Below are 20,435 nucleotides of genomic sequence, written 5' to 3' on the forward strand. Positions count from 1 at the left end.
AGCGAGGACACGGGCTCGCTGCTGACTGAGAGGGAAGAGTTTCCGTCTGCGTGAGATGCTGCGTCAGGGGAGGTTTAGATTGGATATTAGGAAAAATTTCTTCACGGAAAGGGTAGTCAAGCATTGGAACAGGCTGCCCAGAGAGGTGGTGGAGTCCCCATCCCTGGAAGTGTTCAAAAAATGGGCAGACGTGGCACTCTGGGACGTGGTTTAGTCTAGTCTACCCTTGATTGGTTTAGTGTGGACTTGGTAGTGTAGGTTAATGGTTGGACTGGATGCTCTTAAAGGTCTTTTCCAACCTAAACGATTCTATGATTCTGTGATTCTATGCAGGACTAGTTCCAGTGCCACGGCCAGCGCTCCTCCTCCCCAGCCCTGCGTGCGGATGCAGCCCATGCCACTGAGCACAGCCCGGGCTGCGGGCTCTGCTGGCCACTGCTTGCCGCGATCTGACTCGTGGAGGCTCCCGGCCCCCGGCTCTGCCTTCACCGGAGTCCCTGGGGTCTTGGGGGCTCTGGAGACCGACTGCTGCTCTGATCTACTGCGTACAGGCATGAAACGACCGCCTCCCTGCGCGACTGCAGCCATTCGTCTTGTTGCCGTCGTAAACCAGGGTGTGGGTGTTGGATGCATCCAGGCTGAATTCCTTGCAACCTGTTATTATACCACAGTGCTTGTAATACTCAGTGGTTTGGGGTTTTATACTCCTGAAGTCGTGTGAATATGTGCAAATCTCATCATACGTTCCTGTTTTAAAGTTGAAGGTTTAGGGTCATGCTGTTGAGGAAAGCTTGGATCCCAGTAGCTCCTAAACCTTGGGGCAAAACTGACAAACCCCAAAGACTAACTCTGAATTTTTAACCCAATACTAAGGCTGCCATCCCGATTTGGGGAGGAAGAGGCTGACATCTTGAATTCATCTCTTGAGACTTATCTAGAGCATGCGACAGATCCCAGTTTGTTCTTTGCTTCCCCCCCCCCACCCCAAACTCAGGGGAAAGGGCTGTGCAGGGGGCTGCCACGCACCTATGCTGCAGCCAGTGCTGGCTGCCGATCCGAGCAGCTCGTGTCCTGCGTGGGGACAGTCCCTCCCCGTGACCCCCCCCGTGACGCTGCAGTGCCCATCGTGGCCAAAGCAAGCCTGCCCGGGGGGCTGCTGCAGCACGAAGCCCCTCTTGTGCGGGTCCTCTGACAGGGAGCTGCTCCCTGGCCCTCAGCCCTGCTCCCACCGAGATCTCATTAATAGATTTACTTATTTGAAAATCATTATCCAGGCAGACAGCCTCATAGATGTAGGATCCCAGGGGCAACTTGTTAGCAGCTGCTCTGTAGCTACATCAAGAGATTTTCTGACAGTACACAAAAGCCATTTGACAATGTCAGAAACCACTGAGAGGGATTAACTTAAAAGAGAAAAGGGGAAAAAAATGCATTAAAACATGTCTTGGAGCTTATCAGAGATGGAGAGCCACCGAGCAGAAAAACCAGCCAGTGGGGCATAGAGGCAACCAGTGAAGAAATCAGGGGCCAGGCCAAGCAGGAACGGGGACGCTTTCTCACCCCTGGGGAAGTATTTCCGATTGACGTCGGGGCTCTGTTTTGCTTTGCCAGGGTGTTTGCACAGGTCTTTTATTTGCTTTGAGGGCTTGGCCTAAAACCTTGTGGGTTTCCTGCACCGCCGCGCGTGCCACACCAGTGTGAATGAAGAGCTCTGCTCTCTGCCCTGCGCTGTACTGAGAGGTGAGCAGACGGAGGGATTTCTCCTGCGGTTATGGATACCGTGGCTGCTGCGACTTTCGGATACCGAACCTGATACACCTTAAGATCTGCTCTCAGCAAGCACCTGCCCTCAGACACCAAGGCCCCGTCAAGGGAAGCAGCTGGAGAATGAAGGTATGACACTTGTGATAGCTTTGGCTGAGAGCTGTGATAACAAATATCTTGAAAGGGAAGTGCTGCGGGGTCAAACGGCAGAGAGATGCTGGCATGAAACTGCTGAGTGCAGCAGGAGTGTCTGTACAGTCATTCTGAGGAGGCAATAACTCGCAATAAATGGGAGACCTTTACAGAGTTACTCAGCCCAACCCAAAAGAAGCTCATTTGCCTGTGCCATGAGTTGTTAAAATTGGAAAAATCTTCAAAGGACATGACAAAAATTACAGTCCTGTTGAAAATGTGACAGCTGGTACCGCTGGAGCGAAAAGCCCTGATCAGGCAAAGCCTTACCCAGGCAGTGAACTTCAGATGTGTAGGAAATGCCGCGGACATCGCCGAAGCTTGCTGAGGGCTAGGAGTGAAACGAGTGTCTAAAGGTCAGCGTTGCTCAGCCGGCCAGTGCCAGCCAGTGCCACAATGGTCTCGCAGCACCAGAGGGGTTTGTGAAACTGCTGCTTGCTGTAACCACCTGACTGGAAGTGTCACAGCCCTCCCTTCTCCTCCCTTCTCCTCTCCTCTCCTCTCCTCTCTTCTCTTCTCTTCTCTTCTCTTCTCTTCTCTTCTCTTCTCTTCTCTTCTCTTCTCTTCTCTTCTCTTCTCTTCTCTTCTCTTCTCTTCTCTTCTCTTCTCTTCTCTTCTCTTCTCTTCTCTTCTCTTCTCTTCTCCTCTCCTCTCCTCTCCTCTCCTCTCCTCTCCTCTCCTCTCCTCTCCTCTCCTCTCCTCTCCTCTCCTCTCCTCTCCTCTCCTCTCCTCTCCTCTCCTCTCCTCTCCTCTCCTCTCCTCTCCTCTCCTCTCCTCTCCTCTCCTCTCCTCTCCTCTCCTCTCCTCTCCTCTCCCTCCACATTCTTGGCCCCTCCTGCAAGCAAACCTTGGAAATGCAATCCAAATGCGTGCAGAGGTGTCAGAAAGCAAACGCTGCGTAAGCCCTTGTCCGTTTTCCAAGATCGCTTGATTTTTCAGGGGCTGACTGAGCTACTTTGCTTGTAAACTTAGCTCACGGAAGTTTTTGCGAGCCCCAGGTTTATAATAGCTGTCTTGTAAAGGGCCTGGACAAACCCCAGTGATTTATGCATTTTTGTCAGCTACAGTTTGCTTATTTTGCGCACTGATTTGCCACACAGTTTGTTTCAGTTTTCCCGCAGCAGGATCAGTTTCTTGGCCGGTTTCTCCTCTTGCCAGCGCGAGGCTTCAGCACGGCGGTGGCGGAGCAGAGCAATGCCGTGCGGGAACGTGCGGCTCCGTGCCGGTTCGCAGCGCACGTTGTCCCTAAGAGGGGTGCTCGGAGTCACCGCGCTCCTTCGCTTGTGTTTTGGTGCTGGCCTTTGGAAAAGCCAGCTGCCTTCTCCTTAGGAAGTTTATTAAACCTGCAGATGGAAAGGAGAGCAGAGATCCTGGGGGGCTGCTGTGGCACCTCCACCAGAAAGGCTACAAGGCTGAGTAAATCCACTCAAAGAACTGACCGTATAGGGGCAAATCCATCAGAACGGCTTGTGAAATTCATTTTTCTCTTCACAGCTTTGAAAGCAGATGGCGGGGTGGGGCTAGGAGGAGAGAACTAACAAACAGAAAATAGTACAAACACAGTGTAAATAATTCTTCCCCTCTCCTCCTTTGCAAAGTGGGGGAGCGGAATATTACAGCTGGTTTCTTCCACCTTGAACCGAGGTTATTTCTGTGATTTACAGTTGAGCAGCGCTCGAGGAATACAATAAAAATTAATAATTAAAATAGCAAAAATAATCTGCCAGGCACTGAAGTATTTTTAGCTGATTGCTTGAGTTTATAATAGCAGCAATGTAATAATGGAGTCCTTTGTGCTAAACCTCCGCTGGGTAACGGTGACGACTGCGGAGCCTGGACTCTGCGTAGCTCTTGGCTTACGATGGAGTCTTCCCACTGCAGCTGAACGCTGCTCCCTTGCCCCTCATCCAGACACCACACGTTTTTGGTGAAGTTTTTCGGTTGGCACTGGCAGAAAACTTGACATTGTGTATCCTGCCTCGGGTCCCTCTGCTCTGTGGCACCTTCTCGGTGGGGGAGAGCACAGGCACCCATTCCTCCCTGGGCTTTCTACAGGAGCAGCACAGAAGGCAGGCAGGTTTAGAAAAGCTAAGCCCTGCCAGGTGAAGCCAGGTTTCCTGCAGATGGAAGTATGTTGCGGGCCGCTTTCTTCCGAAAATCGTGTCTCTGAAGTCCTCACTGAGGTGATCAAATACTGCGTGCTTGTAAATTGGCAGCCTTGCTTCGGGGCTGAACCGGGAACTTAGTTTTACAAGACAGAAACTGAAGCTTTGAGCAGAAGGGGACCTGGGAGAGGGTGCGGGGTTTACAGGAACGGCTCCAGTGTTGAGACCAAAGTCACTGTGGAAATGCCAAGTACACGGTTTAAGGCAGAATATGTACAGTGTGCCTTCCCTGTAAAACCCACAGCAGTTGCGATATCTCCAGACAGATTTGTGCGATCTCTCGTATTTCGCGCTCTTCAGGGTAGAAGGTAGGCTTGGACAGCATTTTGAACACTCACTAAGATTCATTTATTCCTATCTTGTAGTTAATTTCTGTTTATGTTCCAGGGGAGAGAAAAAAAAAAAAAAAAAAGGATTGGCACATACACAATTGCAGGGGCAAATAGCGCAAATAGCACAAACGGCGCTGCTCAACGCTTGGAGGACGAACAGGGTGGCTGGTCATCTGCGGAGCCTGGCAATGCAGGATGCTGCCGCGTATCGAGAGGGAACATCAGAGAACGACATGGGGCACGTCATGTCCGCTACCGGCATCGTGGCGTTGGTGTGGTTAAACTTCACCCGGTGATCAGTAACTCACCCGCTTGGCCCTGGGTCATAAACATGACTTGTTTAGGGCCATCAAGTAAAACAGCCTTGTAAAACGCCTCCGGGGAATGGCTAATTTATGGAGGGGAGAAACAATATCCCTCCCCTGGTGCCACTTAACTTTTCATTTTATATTTGCAGTAATTGCACATGACATCTGGAGAAACTGCCGTCCAGTCCCCCGGGAAAGTCGGGGCAGGAGGTCACAGCGCTCCAGGGGCAGCCCCAGGCCCTTCCCACCCGGGGGTGGCTTTGCCGTGCGTGGGGCAAGGGGTGGGCAGCCCCGAGCTCCATCTCCCCCCGGTCACGGAGCAGACGGGGATGGAGCAGTGGGTGCCTCTGGAGCGTGGGTGACTCGGGCTGGCCCGGGACGGGGGTCCCCGTGGGAGCATGCAGAGCGGGGTGCCCGGCTGCCCGTGCCTCAGTTTCTCCATAGGGAGGATGGGAGCAGCGCTGCCGGCAGCCCCCCACCCCCCACCCCGGCGATGCCAAGGGGGGGCGACAGGGAGGGACCAGACCCCTCCCGCAGCTGCACCGCGGCCCGGGGGGGCTCTCCCCGACCCCCCCCCAGCTGCACGGCTCTCCCCGGCCACCCCCCCCCTCAGGGCTGCGGGGCCGAGGCGGGGGGAGCCGGGCAGCCCCTGCGCATCCCCGCGGGTGCGGGGTCCGGGGCGGGGGTGGGGGGGGCGGTGTGAGGGGGGAGGCAGGGAGGCAGGCAGCCTCTCGGCAGCGGGCCCTACACCTTTAAAAGTCTCCTCACGTTGGCGCGCTGATTATCCATTAACCTGATGCGAGCTCCCTTTCCTGGGGGTGGCGTGCTCGGCAGCTCTGCAATCAGAGCCGGCAGCAGGGCCGGCTGCCTGGCTGGCTGCCTCCCTCCTCGCTCGCCTACCCCCGCTGCCTTCCTTATCAGCAATTCAGATTGCATGCAAATCTGCGGGCTTTCTTACAGGGGCAAGGCAGAGGAGCGAGCGCTTCTCCCCCGGCCGCGGCTTCGGGGGAGAGCGCGCTCTCCCTCCTCCTCCTCCTCCTCCTCCTCCTCCTCTTGGGATTTTCTTCCTTCTCCCCTCCCCTGCTGTCCCCTCCCCTCCCTCCCTCTCTTTCTTTCCTTCCTCCTTTTCACCTCCAAGAACAAAAGTAGCCCTTCTCTCCGCGCCAGCCCTGCCTGCAGAGCGCTCGGCTTTGTCTGCCCGCACCGTCGGGCTGCCCGGGGCCGGGAGCGGGCCGGGCCGCTGGGCCATGGCGGGGCGAGCGGCGGGCGGGCGGGCGCTGCCGGCGCTGCGGGCACTGCCGGCACTGCGGGCGCTGCCGGCGCTGCTGGCACTGCTGGCGCTGCTGGCGCTGGGCGCTGCTGCCGGCGGGGCCACGACGTGCCCCGAGCGGGAGCTGGAGCGGCGGGAGGAGGAGGCCAACGTGGTGCTGACCGGCACGGTGGAGGAGATCATGAACGTGGACCCCGTGCACCACACCTACTCCTGCAAGGTGAGGCCGCGGCGGGGGGCGCCGCGGGGAAACTTTCAGCCCCGAACCGGCGCCTTCTCGGGCGGGCGCATGTGGTTTTTATTGTACGCGCCCGAGCTTTGGTGTGTAATTATGTATTTTTAGACTGCCGAGTCTCTCCCCGCTAGAGCTCCCGCAGCTGTGTCGAGGGGAATCTCTCAAGGTTGCTTTTTATGGGCATTTCCCTCCTTTCCGTGATGCGGAGCTGACTTCCAACTTTCTGCTCTGCCAGGGTTTGGGCTGCCGGGGAAGGTGTTCGGAGCCGCTTGCTGGCTCCACGCGCAGCTCCCTGTTTATTTTAGCAGCATCTTGAGTTCCTCTAGCTCAAGCTATTGTTTAACTACGAATCTGCCCTCTGGCTATGTTTTTTTTTTTTTTTCCCCCCCTTCTTTTCCTCCCCCCTCAGCTGAGAGACGGTGAAGTACTGAGCAACCTGAAATACCATCCGCCTGGTTGTCAGAAAACGTGCGGTATGGCTTAACCCTTCCCGGGGCAGGAATCTCACTTGCGGGGACATGCTGCTACATTGCCTTTTCCTTTTCTCCCCAGCCCCTCTTCTGCCCATCCCTAAAAAGTACTGCGGTTCCTGCCCGTGGTTAGTGCTAAGCAGGGCCTGGGGTGATGTGCAGCGGTGTGGCGGTGGGAGAGGTTTGCCGGTGCAGAGTCAGGTTCACTTTATACCATGGCCTCTGTTCTGGAGCATCTCTCAGCCCAGTAAACTAGTCGAACAGCTTCTGTCTGTCCAGCTGGTGCCTGCTGCTTCGCGCCTGCTCCCACTGCTCTGCCCCTTTCGATACTGCACGGTACAATCTGTACCCTGCTCTTGTAAATTAGATCACAGACCCTCCAGGCTAGTGTGGAGACCGTATGTTTGCAAAGTGTCTGGCACATCCTGGGTGCTACGTAGAAAACTAATAAGCTGCTGCGAGCAGCCGGTGTCCTGCGGCAGCTTGGGACACATATGGCTGGACGGACGTGGGCCACCAGATGCTGGGGCAAGGGTTGGTCCTGCAAGAAGGCAGGAGGTGGTCCAGAACAAGTGACAAGGCAGAAGAGCTCATCTAAGAAATGGGTGTTGGTGCTCCCACTGCGGACACGCAGCAAGGGGTCTGGCTAGCATAAAATCCAGGCTTCATCTTGCTGCATCAGAGCAAGACTATGGGCCAGGAAAACTGTTTTGCCTGCGCTCCTGTGATGGTAAAGCTGCTTGCTCAGCAGCTCTGCCTTTGAAAGGGTGCAATCGAGTCCAAGTAAGAGCAGCTAGGGAGCAGCGTGTGGGGAGGAAGCTGGTCTGCAGGTGGTGGCTTTATTTGAAACGGTTTGCGTTGCTCAGCTGGGGAAGAGAGTCTCTTGCCCCCCTTTCCCTGAGCCATCCCCAGTAATGCTGCGGAGATTGCTTGTGCTACTTACTCTGGAGTTAACTGTGGGATTTTGCTTCTGCCGATTACTAGTGTCTAATGGCACCCGAAGGCCAGAACCTGTCCCCAAGATACCTTTCGAGTCCCAGAGTCCTGTAAAAGAAAGGAGAAAAACCTCTCCTGCTCTGGATGGAAGTGCCTATCCCATCCCATTTCATCGTGGCAGTGCTGCCGACTCCCCCAGTTATGCTGTGACACTTGGTAATTTTCTTGGAACAGTGGTTCTTCAATTCCGTTACCTACACCAGTCTTTTCGATGTAATTTTTAATGGTATGTTCATAGTGTGTTTGCAGGAAAAAAAGCTTTGAAATGGGACTTGGAGTGCCTTAAGGACCCGAGCAGATAAATCTCTCCTAACTGTGACTTAGCAGGGCATAATGCTCGTGACTTGTAAATGCTTTGCAGCAGCTGTTGGCCTGTTTCACTCATAAGATCTCTCAAAGTATTGAAATTGCCGTGGATTCTGCTGATGCTGGCTTGCGGGGTTAGGCATACTTGGCATTTTTGGGTTGGTTTTTCACAAAGCACCTAGATTCCAAAGGGCAGTTTGGGCGTTAAACCTGACCGCTGGCTCCTGCTGCCCTTGCACCCACCCTGGTGCCCTGTGGAGCCCGAGCGAGCCCAGCTGCGGAGGGGATCTTGCTGGCTCGCTGGTGAGAAAACACACGTCCACTTCCTCGCTGTCGTACTCCAGTAACCGTTCCTTAGGCCCTGGGGTTACCTCCAAATACCACAGTTATCTCTTGTCAGGCTCTTCTTTATCTGAAGAGGAAAGGCGAGGGCCAAGTGTGCGGTAGGAGTTCCCTAGAGCCCACACCCAAAATAGCAAGTGTTATTGGTGCTGGGTGGTCTGCGAGAGAGCAGGCATGGGAGTATCTGCAAGTGCTGCATTAGCGTATTGTTCTTCCCAGTTAAACTCAAAACCCTCCCAGCTGAAGCCTTTGATAGATGAAGATAAGCACATTACAACTCAGAAGAAATGTGAAGTTAATGTTAGGTAAACACCCTTAAATAGCTACCAGCCATTCATTTGCTACTAGAGGTGAATAATAAGGAAGAACAGGCTGACAGAATTCCCAAAATTGACTCCGAAGCTGGCTGATGTGCCGCTTTACTGAGGGATTTGACACGGGAACCGGGCGCTGGGCTTGCTCCTGACCGCAGCCCTGGCCTTGCTCTTCTTCCCAAGCTTGCGGTGCTGCTCTTCATCCTCTTCACAGCCTGTGTGTTGGCGTTGTCCCTTCCTGCTTTTGAGTCCTGGAATGGGCCTTATTCTGGTCTGATCTGATATTTATGAAGAGAGCTCCTATTTATAGGACAAATACAGGTTCTATATGTGCTATAGGAAGTGTTGGAACAGGATCCACATCCTTTTCAAACAATAGAGCCTGTATTTTGGGGGTAACGGCGGCTGTTCTCCAGCCAGGGTTGGATGTGGAAGTTGCTGGGGGAGGTGGGTTTGGTCCTCGGCTAGCTCTTCGGGAAAGGGCAGCTGGCTTCTGCCAGGGAAAGGCACAGAGAGTGACAAGCGAGGGGAGGGGGACGATGTGCGGGCAGAAGGGAAGGATTTGGCAGAGCTGCGCGTGAAGCTGCAAGCAGAGCTGGTGCTAGCCAGTACCCTTCATCTTTAAGAACTGCCAAAATCTAGTGGTGACCCTTTCTACTTCTGTCCGGAGTGACAGCCGTCTTCCCGAGGAGACTATGCTCTAACTTCCCATCTTTCTTTACAAGACCAAAGCTGGCATTTCTCAAAGCATCTTCCTGGCAGGAATGCGTGAGCACTGCACGTGCCTGTATAGGTGGTCCCATTCCCTCCTGTGGGATGGACCCCCATGGCATATTGGAAAATCCTTTTACTTTCTGGTTTTGTACTGCACTTAAAATATACCCTGGCAAGGATCTGCTTAAATAAAGTCTTTGCTGTTCTTACTCTGCCTCCCCGTAGCTGCCAGGAGTCTTGTAAAACAGTCTTAATCCAGTGTTTTATGTGCTCGCTGGCAAAAGAGTGAGTGAGTCTGCTATAGGGAAGGGACCTCTTGGAACTAGGTTCCAGCCTAATTTTTTTTTTCTCTGTCTCTCCCCCTTTTCTTCCCCGATCCTTGATGTAGCCGGTGAGTCACCAGTGACAAAGTCTTAATTGTGTGTGATGATGAATGGGATGCCCTACAGGTAATTGCTTGGTCTTTGGTGCCTTCACATCCATTCATTATAGAGGATGAGGGTGGGGAGAAAGCTGGTGAACTCTGGTGTTGCTTGTGAATGCTGTGGCCTGGCTCTGAGGTGCATGACTAGAACAGCCATGCTAATTAACTCCAATTACCATCTGCTTCAGAAGAGGGGGTAGGCTTTAGCCTTTCTTCCCCCTTAGACCTGGCTGTGAAAATGCCCGACTGCTACCTTTCGGCACAAGCCTGGGGCCGTGCTCTCTGCCTGCCTGGCGTATCTTTTTCCTTTTGTCTCCTTTGTGTTCCTGGGTTTTTGCCCTGGTTGCCTTGTGCGCCTCACCTCCTCGCAGCGAGCGCCTGCCCTGCGGGCTGCAGGCTGCTGCCGAAGGAAGAGGAGGTGGGGCTGGTGGGGCTGCAGGAAGGTGTCTTAACTTGACTGCGGGGAGAAGCGCAACCCCAGGGAGCTGTGCTGCTGCAAAACGCTGGAGAAGCAGCTGGTCCCAGGTGAGGAAGCAGGAGGCTTGTGTCGGTGCAGGCTTGCGCTGAAGCTGTGCACGCTGTGCTCCTTAGCACCCTGCCTCCTCGGCTCACCCAAGGTGCCGCGTTCGCAGGTGGGCCCCGACTGGCCCTTCGAAGGGGGCTGCCTCGTGTGGCACCACCTGCGCGTGGTGGAGCAGATGTCTCGGTGTCAATGCCGGCAACGCTGCAAGATCAGAGGGGAGGAAAGCTGCCTGTCACAGCTACCCTTCCTTGCCATCTGAAGCTCCCTCTGTTTGCTGGTCGACTGCCATCTCTCTCAAGAAAAGAGCTCGTGCTGACAGGGCTGTGTACAACCGAGCAGTCAGCTTTGCAAGCAAGCTTCTTCTCGGGCTGAAATAGGCTGCGCAAATGGCTTTGAAGGCATTGCTTTCTCAGCCCCTCTTCTTGCCCCTGCCCGGCACAGCTTGGAGTTGGAATGTGCGGGGAGGGATGGTAGCTTGCGCGTAAGTTATTGCTCGTCCTTTGCTTGCCATGGCATTGCTTAGCGCTGGCCTAAGGGCGGCTGACTCCCCCTTTTTGGGAGACAAATGAGCGTGAGAGCACGTGGGTACAACCTCCCTCGTGAACTTCCCCACATCTGGGGGCAGCTATGGCATGTGCGGCTTCCAAAGAGGAGCTGTCGCAGCGGTGTTTATACCAGGGATGGCTTTTGGTCTCGGGCGTGCAGGAGAACAGGGCTCACCTCGGCAATAGACAGTGGCTGCTGTTCGGATCACAGGACCTGCTGGGCTGGGTGGGAGCCGAGACCCATCAAGTCCAGAGTCCTTCTCCAAGGCGGGCAAATATCACACCTTCAGGAGAAGGTGTGAGAAGTAGGAGGATCTGAGAATAAAATACACTCCTAAACTTTGTTCTTACTCTGCAGCTGAAGGTTGCAGCAACACTAAATTAATTCCCTTTCTCTGCTTGACAGGTGAATTTTGTGCTGAGCAGGAGGGTCTCGCCCTGGCCTGCTCGCTCCTGTGGCGGTGGCAATGGCCGTGTTCCCTTGCCCCAGCACCCGTAGCTGCCTACTCCTAGTCATGGCAGGGACGGTGTGTGGGAGTTCAGCTCCAGATCATTGTGGACCTTGAAGCCTCTTGATCAGGACTGAGATAGTGCTGAAATTCTGGAGTTAGGGCTTCAAAACATGACAAGATTGATTAAAGGTCATGAGACTTGCATTCCCCTGAGCCCCCAACATGTTTTTACCCTCTTATTTGAACTTCGCAGTGTCAGATCTTTGCATGTGTCTTCTGTAGCCACTAAGTAATGGGATGGAGATATTTGGCAAAGAGCAAGAGTCTCTCTGGATGGCCTCAAAGAAGCTTATAGGGGAACACAATGCACTTGAAGGGCCGTGCAGGGCAGAGGCCAGTGAGCTGCAGTTGCAGATAACTATGAAAGTGGTTCATTCTAGAGCAGGATAACATCTGCTGTGTGCTTTCCTCAACGGTAACAAGTCCCCCCACCGCAACTGCTGTGTCAAGCATAGAAGCTGTTGTGTGAACAACTCCCTGCCTCCCTGGTGTCATAGAATCATAGAATCGTTTAGGTTGGAAAAGCCCTTTAAGATCATCCAGTCCAACCATTAACCTAACACTACCAAGTCCACTCTAAACCAATCAAGGGTAGACTAGACTAAACCATGTCCCCAAGTGCCTGTCTGTCCACAGGCATGTGAGCATCCTTTCTCTGCCCCTTGCGTTCCCTTTGGAATTGCACTCTTACAGTACGTACGTGTGTGCCCGTTTCGGAGAAGGGATCGAGAGCCCCCTTATCTTTGAGCCGCGACCTCCCTGATTGCTTTGGTGCTTGGCACGGTGTGCTGAAGTGCTCCTTGGGCGGTGAAGACAGCTGGAGAATGCAGGTGACTTGGGCACTCAGGCTGTGGTGTAGGAGGGGAGATGCTGGCAGACAGCGTGGTAAAGCACGCTCTGAGCACGCCAGGCCGGGGATGCCTGTGGTCACAGTATAATACCCGTGCGCTGCAGCAGCCACCCTTGCTGGTGAGCCGCCCTTGCTCCGAGCTGAAACCTCAGGCAGCTCTCTGATGAGCTGTTCCTATTACATGCAACTCCCCGACTCGGCTCCGTGTCACGTTTCCCCCGCAATAGGGTTGCAGCAGCAGCAGGAGGGTTTCTAACCGATCAGGAGTGGATGGGGACGTGTCTCTGGTGTCCTGTGCATGCTAAAGATTAATTTTAGGGCTGCCTCTTCCCTCCTGCGCGGGTGTTTCTTTTGGGCGATTTGCTGTGGGGAGCATGGCGCTGGAGAGAGGTTGGCTGGCGGTTGTGTGCAGCTCGTGCCTTTTTTGGACAGGGGGATGAGCCAGCAGTGAGGTCCAGGGAGACCGCTCTAGAACGGCTGGCAGTGGGAGGGGGGAGAGCGGGACTAACTCTTGTGGCCAGGACATATTTTTCTTCTCGAAGTTTGGATGAGTAAAGGGAAATGGGCTCCTGCTGCCAAATCTTCCATGTAATTTAGCAAATCCAGTCCGCTAACGGAAAGGTTTTCTTTAGCTGTTTATAGGAACATAAGTCGCCTTTGACATTTCTACATGGAGCGTTATCTGCTCTGCCTGTTGGCTTCCCAAGGTACCAGTGCCTGTCGGAGCCAGGAGATTCCCTTCTTTCATTCACCCAACCCACCTGCCTCCTCCTGCCCCTGTTTTAAGGCTCCCGTGCCACTGTTCAGAGCCTCCCCCATGGATGGACGGGGCTCTCCTTAGCTATGCAGACTTCCCCAGTTGAGGGCTTCCAGCCGTTTAATGTCCCCTTCAAAGCTTTTTTTATTCGGAAATGTTTTCTTCTCCCTTGATGCATTTCACCACTGAGATTTTGTTGTGAGTCGGGGTATCTGTGGGAGAACTGCACCAGCTGGAGTCTGTCACCTTGAATGATGCTGCCTGGGAGTAGAAGGGAGGTTCCTCTGGCAAGGCTGAGACTTGGAAGCTGCCCTTGACAGGGCTCGCATCCTGTCCTTGACCCTGTGGCCTGTGTCTGCAGAGGTCAGGCTTCCAGCTCGTGTATGTGGAAGTGGTCAGCGGCAGGTGAGGGGGATATCGCCTCTATCCAAGCATCCAGTCCACGAGTGGATCTCCTGCTATGAATCAGAATTCTTTATTAGCAATGGGCAGGATCAGGTCAGTTCTGATTTTTTTGTTTGTTTGTTTTTTTAATAAATTATTTTCCTCGTTGAGGCTGTGCCAGCTTCCCCTGGCTAAGTGCAGTGTCCCTTGTTGGAGAGCAGTGTTCCCTGCCATAACCAGTCATGTGGTAACTGAAATGGCTGTTGTGGGCATAAAGATTAGAACAGCATCAGAGGGAAAAGGTTGATTAGCTCATCCTCCGTCTTAACGGTTGCGTACCGCAGAGGTGAAACAGCAGCAGAGGCTTCCCCTTCTGCCAAGATGCTCACGAGCAGCCTTCCTGGTCCGAGTTGAGCTGTGCCGCAGAGGCTGCCGGGGTCTGCTCGTCCCTTCTCCCACCTCGACCTCTACCTGGCTGCTTGCGCTCCGCTGTCCCGTGGGACCCCCCGCCTTGGTGGCCGTGCTGGACCCTCCTGTGCCGTGCGGGAGGCTGGTCTCTGGGTCTCCAGATAGCCGCAGGGCCTGCTGCTGGTGGCCCTCAAATGTTGGCTGAGAAGCGGCAGCTTATCTGGGGCCATTGCTCTTGCCCCAACAAAGGAAAGGGGCATTGCTACCCTCTGCCAGCCCCGGGATCCTCTGTGCCAGGGGCTTGCTGGGTTTTGCGCTTGGGGTGGGGAAGGTGAGCCCTCCCTGGGGTTGGTGATGAGAAGAGAGCAAGGAGAGGGCTGCTTTGGGTCCCTGTGCCCCCACGAGCAGAGAGGGCCCCTGGGGAGGTGAGTTGAGGCAGCTCGAGGTCGGGTTTGGTGTGGGGCAGCTCTTCATCAGGCTGGTTTGAGCCTCGGACAGCGACTGGGCTGGTGCACACTTGGTTCCGGGCAGGCTCTGGACCCAGCCAAAGGCAAATCCTGGGTCTCGACACCAAGGGCCAGTGCGTCCCAGCGCACAGGGGAGAGACGCGCGCTGGGGGGACGAGGGGGCTCTGTCCCTTGCTGGAGAACCTGCGTGGCTGAGGGGCCGCTTGTGACACGAAGCCTGTCCCCCTTCGCTCCCCACGAGGCTGCGCGGGGAAGGGGCTGGGAGCGCCAAGTACCTGGGCTGGAGAGTTGAGCGCAGCTTTGGCGGAAAGAGTAGTATGTGCTTTAGTCTCTGATGCCCACACATTTTGTGATTTTGTGGTTTTGTTTTGTTTTTTTTTTTCTTTTTTTTTTTTTTTTTTTTTTTTTTTTAGAGGGATGGCTGATGAGATTAGCTCTGCTGGAAGGGCTTTGCCAGCCTGAACCACTCCTGTGCATCTTGTGACAACATGATCAAAATTAACTGGGCCAGCAGGTGCCAATTGTTTGTGGCTGTGAAATGGTCTCACGTGCTCTTTCTCCCTCTCGTTCAAGGTGAGAGTCTGGCGTTACCTGAAAGGCAAAGACATCGTCACTCATGAGATCCTCTTGGATGGTGGGAACAAGGTGGTTATCGGTGGCTTCGGGGACCCGTTAATCTGTGACAACCAAGTCTCGACTGGGGACACACGGATTTTCTTCGTCAACCCTGCCCCACAGTATATGTGGCCGGCACACCGCAACGAGCTGATGCTGAACTCCAGCCTCATGCGGATAACGCTGCGCAACCTGGAGGAGGTGGAGCACTGCGTGGAAGGTGAGGCTGGAGCACGGGTGCCTGGCTTTCCCTGGGGTGCTCTGAGCACGCGGACGCAGCAGCGGCCAAGCCCTGGCTCTGTTGGCCACCTTGTGCTCTTCACTTGTCAATGATTGATTGGCAAATGGTCCCGCTGGTGATGAGGTGGATCGATCCCGCTGTTCTGCATGTGTCTGGGGTAGAGTCGTACTGACAAGTGATGGGGACGGTGCCTGGCATTGACCTTGTTGTCAAAGGCAGTGGTTGCAACCAAGGTACAGCCAAGCAGAGTTACTTTATGTTATTTTTGCTCCACATTTGATGCAGGTTCTCAATCCTCTCTGTAATGAGTCTGATGTGGTTGGGAGAATCCCCACTGCAAGTCCTGTCCTGACACAAGTGTGTGGCAGGCACTTACCAGGGAATTTAGATTCCTCACACCTGAGTTAGATTTTCCTGTAGGTTTAGAGTTAATAAGTTAATGGGTTAATCCTGTGGTGAGGGCCTGTCCTTTGTGGTAGTCACTCCTAGTTTCCTCTGTCTCAGAGCTTCCTTGCTTGCTAAGTCAGCCTTGCAGGCTCCTGTAGCGTTCCAAGAAGCCAGTCGAGTTCTGCTTGGGGGTGAAGCTTGCTTCTCTAAGGTACAACTAAGTCGGAACCAAGCCGAGCAGCTAAGTGATTTTGGGGGGTATGAGTTGTGCTTCTGTGGTGTTGTGGTGAAGCCCTGTATCCCTTGCATGTTAATCTCTCTGGAGCCTTTGTGTCTGCTCCCAAAAGAGCTCAGATGAGGAGTGTTGTAATGTTGTGCTGTGCTCATGGAGTACATGTGCACCACGGAGTGCTGACGTGCCCGTGCCGAAGAGGGTGGCTGAGTTCCTAGTGCTGCTGTGGGCATAACAGCATAGCTGTTGGGAAGAGCTGAGGGGGAGACAGCCCATATGTGCTCTTTAATAGGGTCTTGGACCTCCGGGTGTGGAGATCTGCCTCTATGGAGAGCAGATCTGGAGAGAATTGATCCATCGTCTACTTGTTGCCCAACCACCTTGAAAACATACTTCTGTAATAACCCATTTGCTGGCTTCTCTCTTCCCCCTTATGTTTGTCCTGTGTTCCAGCAAGAGCTCTGAGCTCATGAGGAATGTGGTGCCCCAAAAGCCCTTTGCTGGGATCTGAGTACGTCCTGAGAGCAGATGAGTAAACAAGGGAAGGAATGCAGGAATTCTGCACAGACAACAAATAAACATGCAGATTGGCTCCCTCCTCCCCCTTGGATGTGCAGAGGAGAGGCCATAACCCCCTTTTCCAGCTGTGAATGCTGACAATGGTAAATGACCGAACTCTCGGTCTGGGAGGCTGGGAGAGAGCTAGTTCAGCAAAGTGGCTCACAAGAGGCACCCGTCTCAAGTGGTTTTCGTAAGAGGGAGAGACACTGTAGATTTTCTGCCTATATATATATTCCATCTTGTACTTGAGAGGTATCAGTCGTGCTCCTTCCTTGCACCTCCTGGAGAGGGAGGGAGGAGAAAGAAGTGTGTGTGGTGGTTGCAGAGATGCAGAGAACCTGCATCAAATGTGTAGCAAACATTTGGAAGAATTCTGTCTTCACCTGGTTTGCTGTATTCTTTGGCATGCTTGTTTTGCACACACTGGATGGCAGCTGGGGTGGCTGAGCTAGGTGGTTCCTGTTTGTGGTGAAGCATATTATCCCTTAAAGCCCCTGGGAGATGATGAGAGATCTAGTTTTCCTCCTAATACTATAGATTCAATGTAGAATTTATCACTGGGACCCATTCCTGCTTTTGCCTTTAGTGGGAGAAGATGCAAAACTGTGTTGCATTGGTGTAATGCTCGTTCCAGCTCCTGGTGTGCTGGGGCAGGCTGTGTTTGAGCTGGGCTGGGACTTGGTGCAGTCAAGGACACATCCTAGCTATGGACAGCTTTTCTCGTAGAGGGCCATGGTGGTGATGGGACTGTCGTTCCCAGTGTGCTATACCTTGGCAGCTGTACCGGTGTCTTGGTCCCAGGAGGGGAGAAATGTGAAGTACCCGCGTGCACCAGGCTGTAAGTGGATGTGGTTGTCTATAAGCATGCCCTCTGATGCAGTACCATAGGAAAGATTTGCTTGGTGTTGCTCCCATGTTGTTGTGCAAGGGAGTTGAAGGTGCCAAAACCGGGCATGTCTAAACTCTCTCTCTCTCCCTCCTGTGTGCTTAAATTGCAGGTCCATGCAGCTATAGGTGGGTTTATCTTTCCTCCCTGCTATATTAACCCTTCCTGATGCCAGGCAGCAGATGGTTCTTTCTGGGAGTCCCCTCTTCTCTGAAGATCATTTGCTGCATAGCTTGCTTCCTTTAGCTGATTAGGCTCTCCAGGATGCTGTTGGCATGCAGAGATGGGGTCAGCCTGCCTGGCTGGTGGCTCAGGGCCGGCAGGCTGGTATGGGGTGAGTGGGGACTGGAGAGGGCTGGAAAACAGGCTGCAGACGGCTCTCTGTGTGTGCTGGGCCTGATTTCTCCAAACTGGTGGAGACCTGTCCAGACTGTGTTGCTGAGAAATGACAAAAATAAGGCAACCTTGAGTTACTACTACCTCAGGTAGGTCAGAAAGTGTTGCTCAGGGGAGATGCAGCGATTCTTATTTTGGCAACCGGCTGACTTAGCAGCTGTTTCACTTGCCTTGATAAACCCACCTTTCTTGTCATATCCAGTGGACTTGCTTTTCTTCTTCTCACATCTTGGAAGCCTGGTCATTGCGTGAGTATCCTATATGCTGGGTGCTAGCAGGTTTGCTGTAAGCATGGAACAAACTGACCCCCAAAACCTTGGTTTCCCTTGAGCCCTACGCAAAGCTCAGGCCTCTCCTGAGGCTTGTGAAAGTCCCTTTTGGCTTGCCCAGGGCCACTGCCTTGCTGGCTGCTGGGAGACCATGCAAAACCAGGCATGAGAACCTGCTTCTGCCACTCTGGGAACCATTTCTGTGCTCCAAGTCTGAGAATTTAGCTCCAGGACTTGTTTCCCATCAGCTCCCCACAGGAGGGTTCAAAGCAAAGCTGCCCGGAACACTGCTCTTTGCTGCACTTTGAGTTTAAAAACAAACCTTTGAGTGCTTTTGCAGAAAGAATTGGAAGAATGATGGCAGTTGAGTGGAAAAACATGAATGTTTTGAGTATCTTCATCTCCTGTCGCTCCAGATTTGGAAAAATCCTAGACATCAAAATCTTTCCTGTCTAAGAACGGAGTTCAAACCAGGGCATCTCTGTGAAACAGCTCAGGTTAGAGTAAAAACAGTGTGTTTTGATTACACTTAATTGTGGTAAAAATGCTTTGACCAGCTGTAGTCAAAATGCAAGACTTCAGCTAAGCTCTGCAAACTGGCTTCAGCACTGAGGGTGCCTGGAGGGAAGCGTTTTGGTGCTGAACGGCAGAGGAGCAGCTCTGGGGCTTGGGCAGGAGGCTGGGACACAGGCTTGGACTGGGCCCTTGTTGAAGGGATAGACTGGATATAAGGAAGAAATTTTTTACAGTGAGGGTGGTGAAGCGCTGGAACGGGTTGCCCAGAGAGGTGGTGGAGTCCTCATCCCTAGAAACATCCCAGGTCTGGTTGGACGGGGCTCTGAGCACCCTGGGCTGGTTAAAGCTGTCCCTGGCACTGCAGGGGTTGGGCTGGGTGGCCTCTAAAGGTCCCTTCCAACCCAAAATGTTTGATGATTCTATGAAGGACGATGTTTGCTCTGGTGCCTCTGTGGGGGAATGCACAGAAAGGGAGCCAGCCCCGAGCAGCGCACAGTGCTGCGTAGTACCGGGAGTAGATTTCCTCTTGTTCTTCAAGACATCTGGATGAGGCTTCCCAGGGAAAGAATTAGCCTGGTAAGCCACAGCCTTGCTGTATTTGTGCCTTAAACACTGGTACTGCATGAAGAGGGCTGGAGTTGCCACGCAGGTGTTAGAACTCCGTGCTAGGTGCAGTGCTTTCCCCTCCTTGCTCTCCCTGACAATGCCATCAAGCACGCTCTTCTCGAGTTCAACAGCTGACTAATCCCTGAGAGATCTTTTCCCTGTGTGTGTGCGTCTCAAGTTTCACTTTGATCGCAACTGCACTTGAAGAAAATCGAGATTTTTTTGTGTATGGTGTGGGAGGGGCTGTGTGGTGACTCCATACCGAGCCGTCTGGGTGGAAGGAAGTTCAGATTAAACCTTTGTTACAGCCTTGGTTAATGAGAACCCAGGGCTCCTTTTAAACAGTGCCTTGCTTGTGGCATGATTTGCATTAACGCCGGTGCAATTGCCCCAGCTGAGGCTGCTTTGCCAGCTTTGGAGACGTGCGTGGACTTTGAACCTCCTGGGAAAAGCCGCGTCCATCGGCTTTACAAGTACAGTGCGTCGTGAAATCTGGTGGTGTTGGGTACGGCAAGCACACGCGGTTGTAACAGAAGGTCCTGCTGGTGGCTTGAGACCCTTGTCCCAGAGCAGCACGTCCAACGTATCCTCAAGAAACTCTTGCGCTGTGCTTTAACTAGCATGGTGTCAGCAAAACTTCTCGGGTGACATGGAAAATAGGGCCCATGAACCAAGAGGGGGAATCCTGAGCCTTTTGGTAAGGACAGATCTGCCTGTTTTGGGGGCAGTACTCTTCCTCCCTGATGGGAATGATTCCAGCGGCGAGAGCAAGGCTGAGGGCTGACCTTGTATGTGTGCATGTAGCGGCCGTCCCAAATCCTTTCTGGACTACCCGCTAGCTTCCCAGGCTTCTGAGAGTGGCTGCGGCTAGCGCTGCGCTTGTGCTTCCGCGGCGCTCGGCAGCTTCCCCGCTGCCTCCCCCAGCGCTGGTGCGGCTGGGGGCCTGGGTGGGCAGCAAGGCGGGTGTGTGCTGGGCTGGGCTGGGCTGGGCTGGGCGCCTTCGGGTGCTCTATGTCACCCGGCCGAGGAACGGGAGGGGGCTGGTGCGGTGTCTCGGGGCGCTGCCGCAGGGCTGGCGTGCAGGCCTTTGAAACTCCGTTCCACAGAGATGCCCGTAATAAAGCCAGCTACTCTGGCTCGCGTTCAACGTGCGGTGTGCTGCAGATGCTCCATATGTTTAAAAATGTCACTTAGCTCTTATTGATATTCTGATTCTAGCCAGGCCAGAACTCTCCTCTGACTTTTCATCTCTGTGGCCACCCTATTAATTACTCCTGTGGAAGAATTGCGTCCAGTTCCGCAGCCTCAGTTCTCCCATGTCTACTTGGGAGTGGGGCTGCTTTGAAAGCATCTCCCTTTAAGTTACACCGTCCATTCCGTTTTGTCTTCTGCCTCTTCACTTTTATTCCGTTCTCTTTTTCTTTTTAGGTCTCTGCCTCCATAGAACT

General features: G+C 53.6%; 1 protein-coding gene across 1 annotated transcript in view; it reads left to right on the plus strand.

Annotated features, from left to right (window-relative positions):
* The first annotated feature begins 5,695 nt into the window (after positions 1–5,695).
* The window catches only part of AGRN (agrin), a 131,317-nt gene continuing 116,577 nt past the window's right edge, over positions 5,696–20,435 (plus strand). The window contains 3 exon segments of the mRNA XM_075721584.1: positions 5,696–5,749; positions 5,751–6,251; positions 14,852–15,113. Coding sequence (XP_075577699.1) covers positions 5,696–5,749; positions 5,751–6,251; positions 14,852–15,113 — 817 coding nt within the window.

The sequence above is a fragment of the Pelecanus crispus genome, chromosome 15 (genome assembly GCF_030463565.1).
Source record: "Pelecanus crispus isolate bPelCri1 chromosome 15, bPelCri1.pri, whole genome shotgun sequence".
Classification (NCBI taxonomy): Eukaryota; Metazoa; Chordata; class Aves; order Pelecaniformes; family Pelecanidae; genus Pelecanus; species Pelecanus crispus.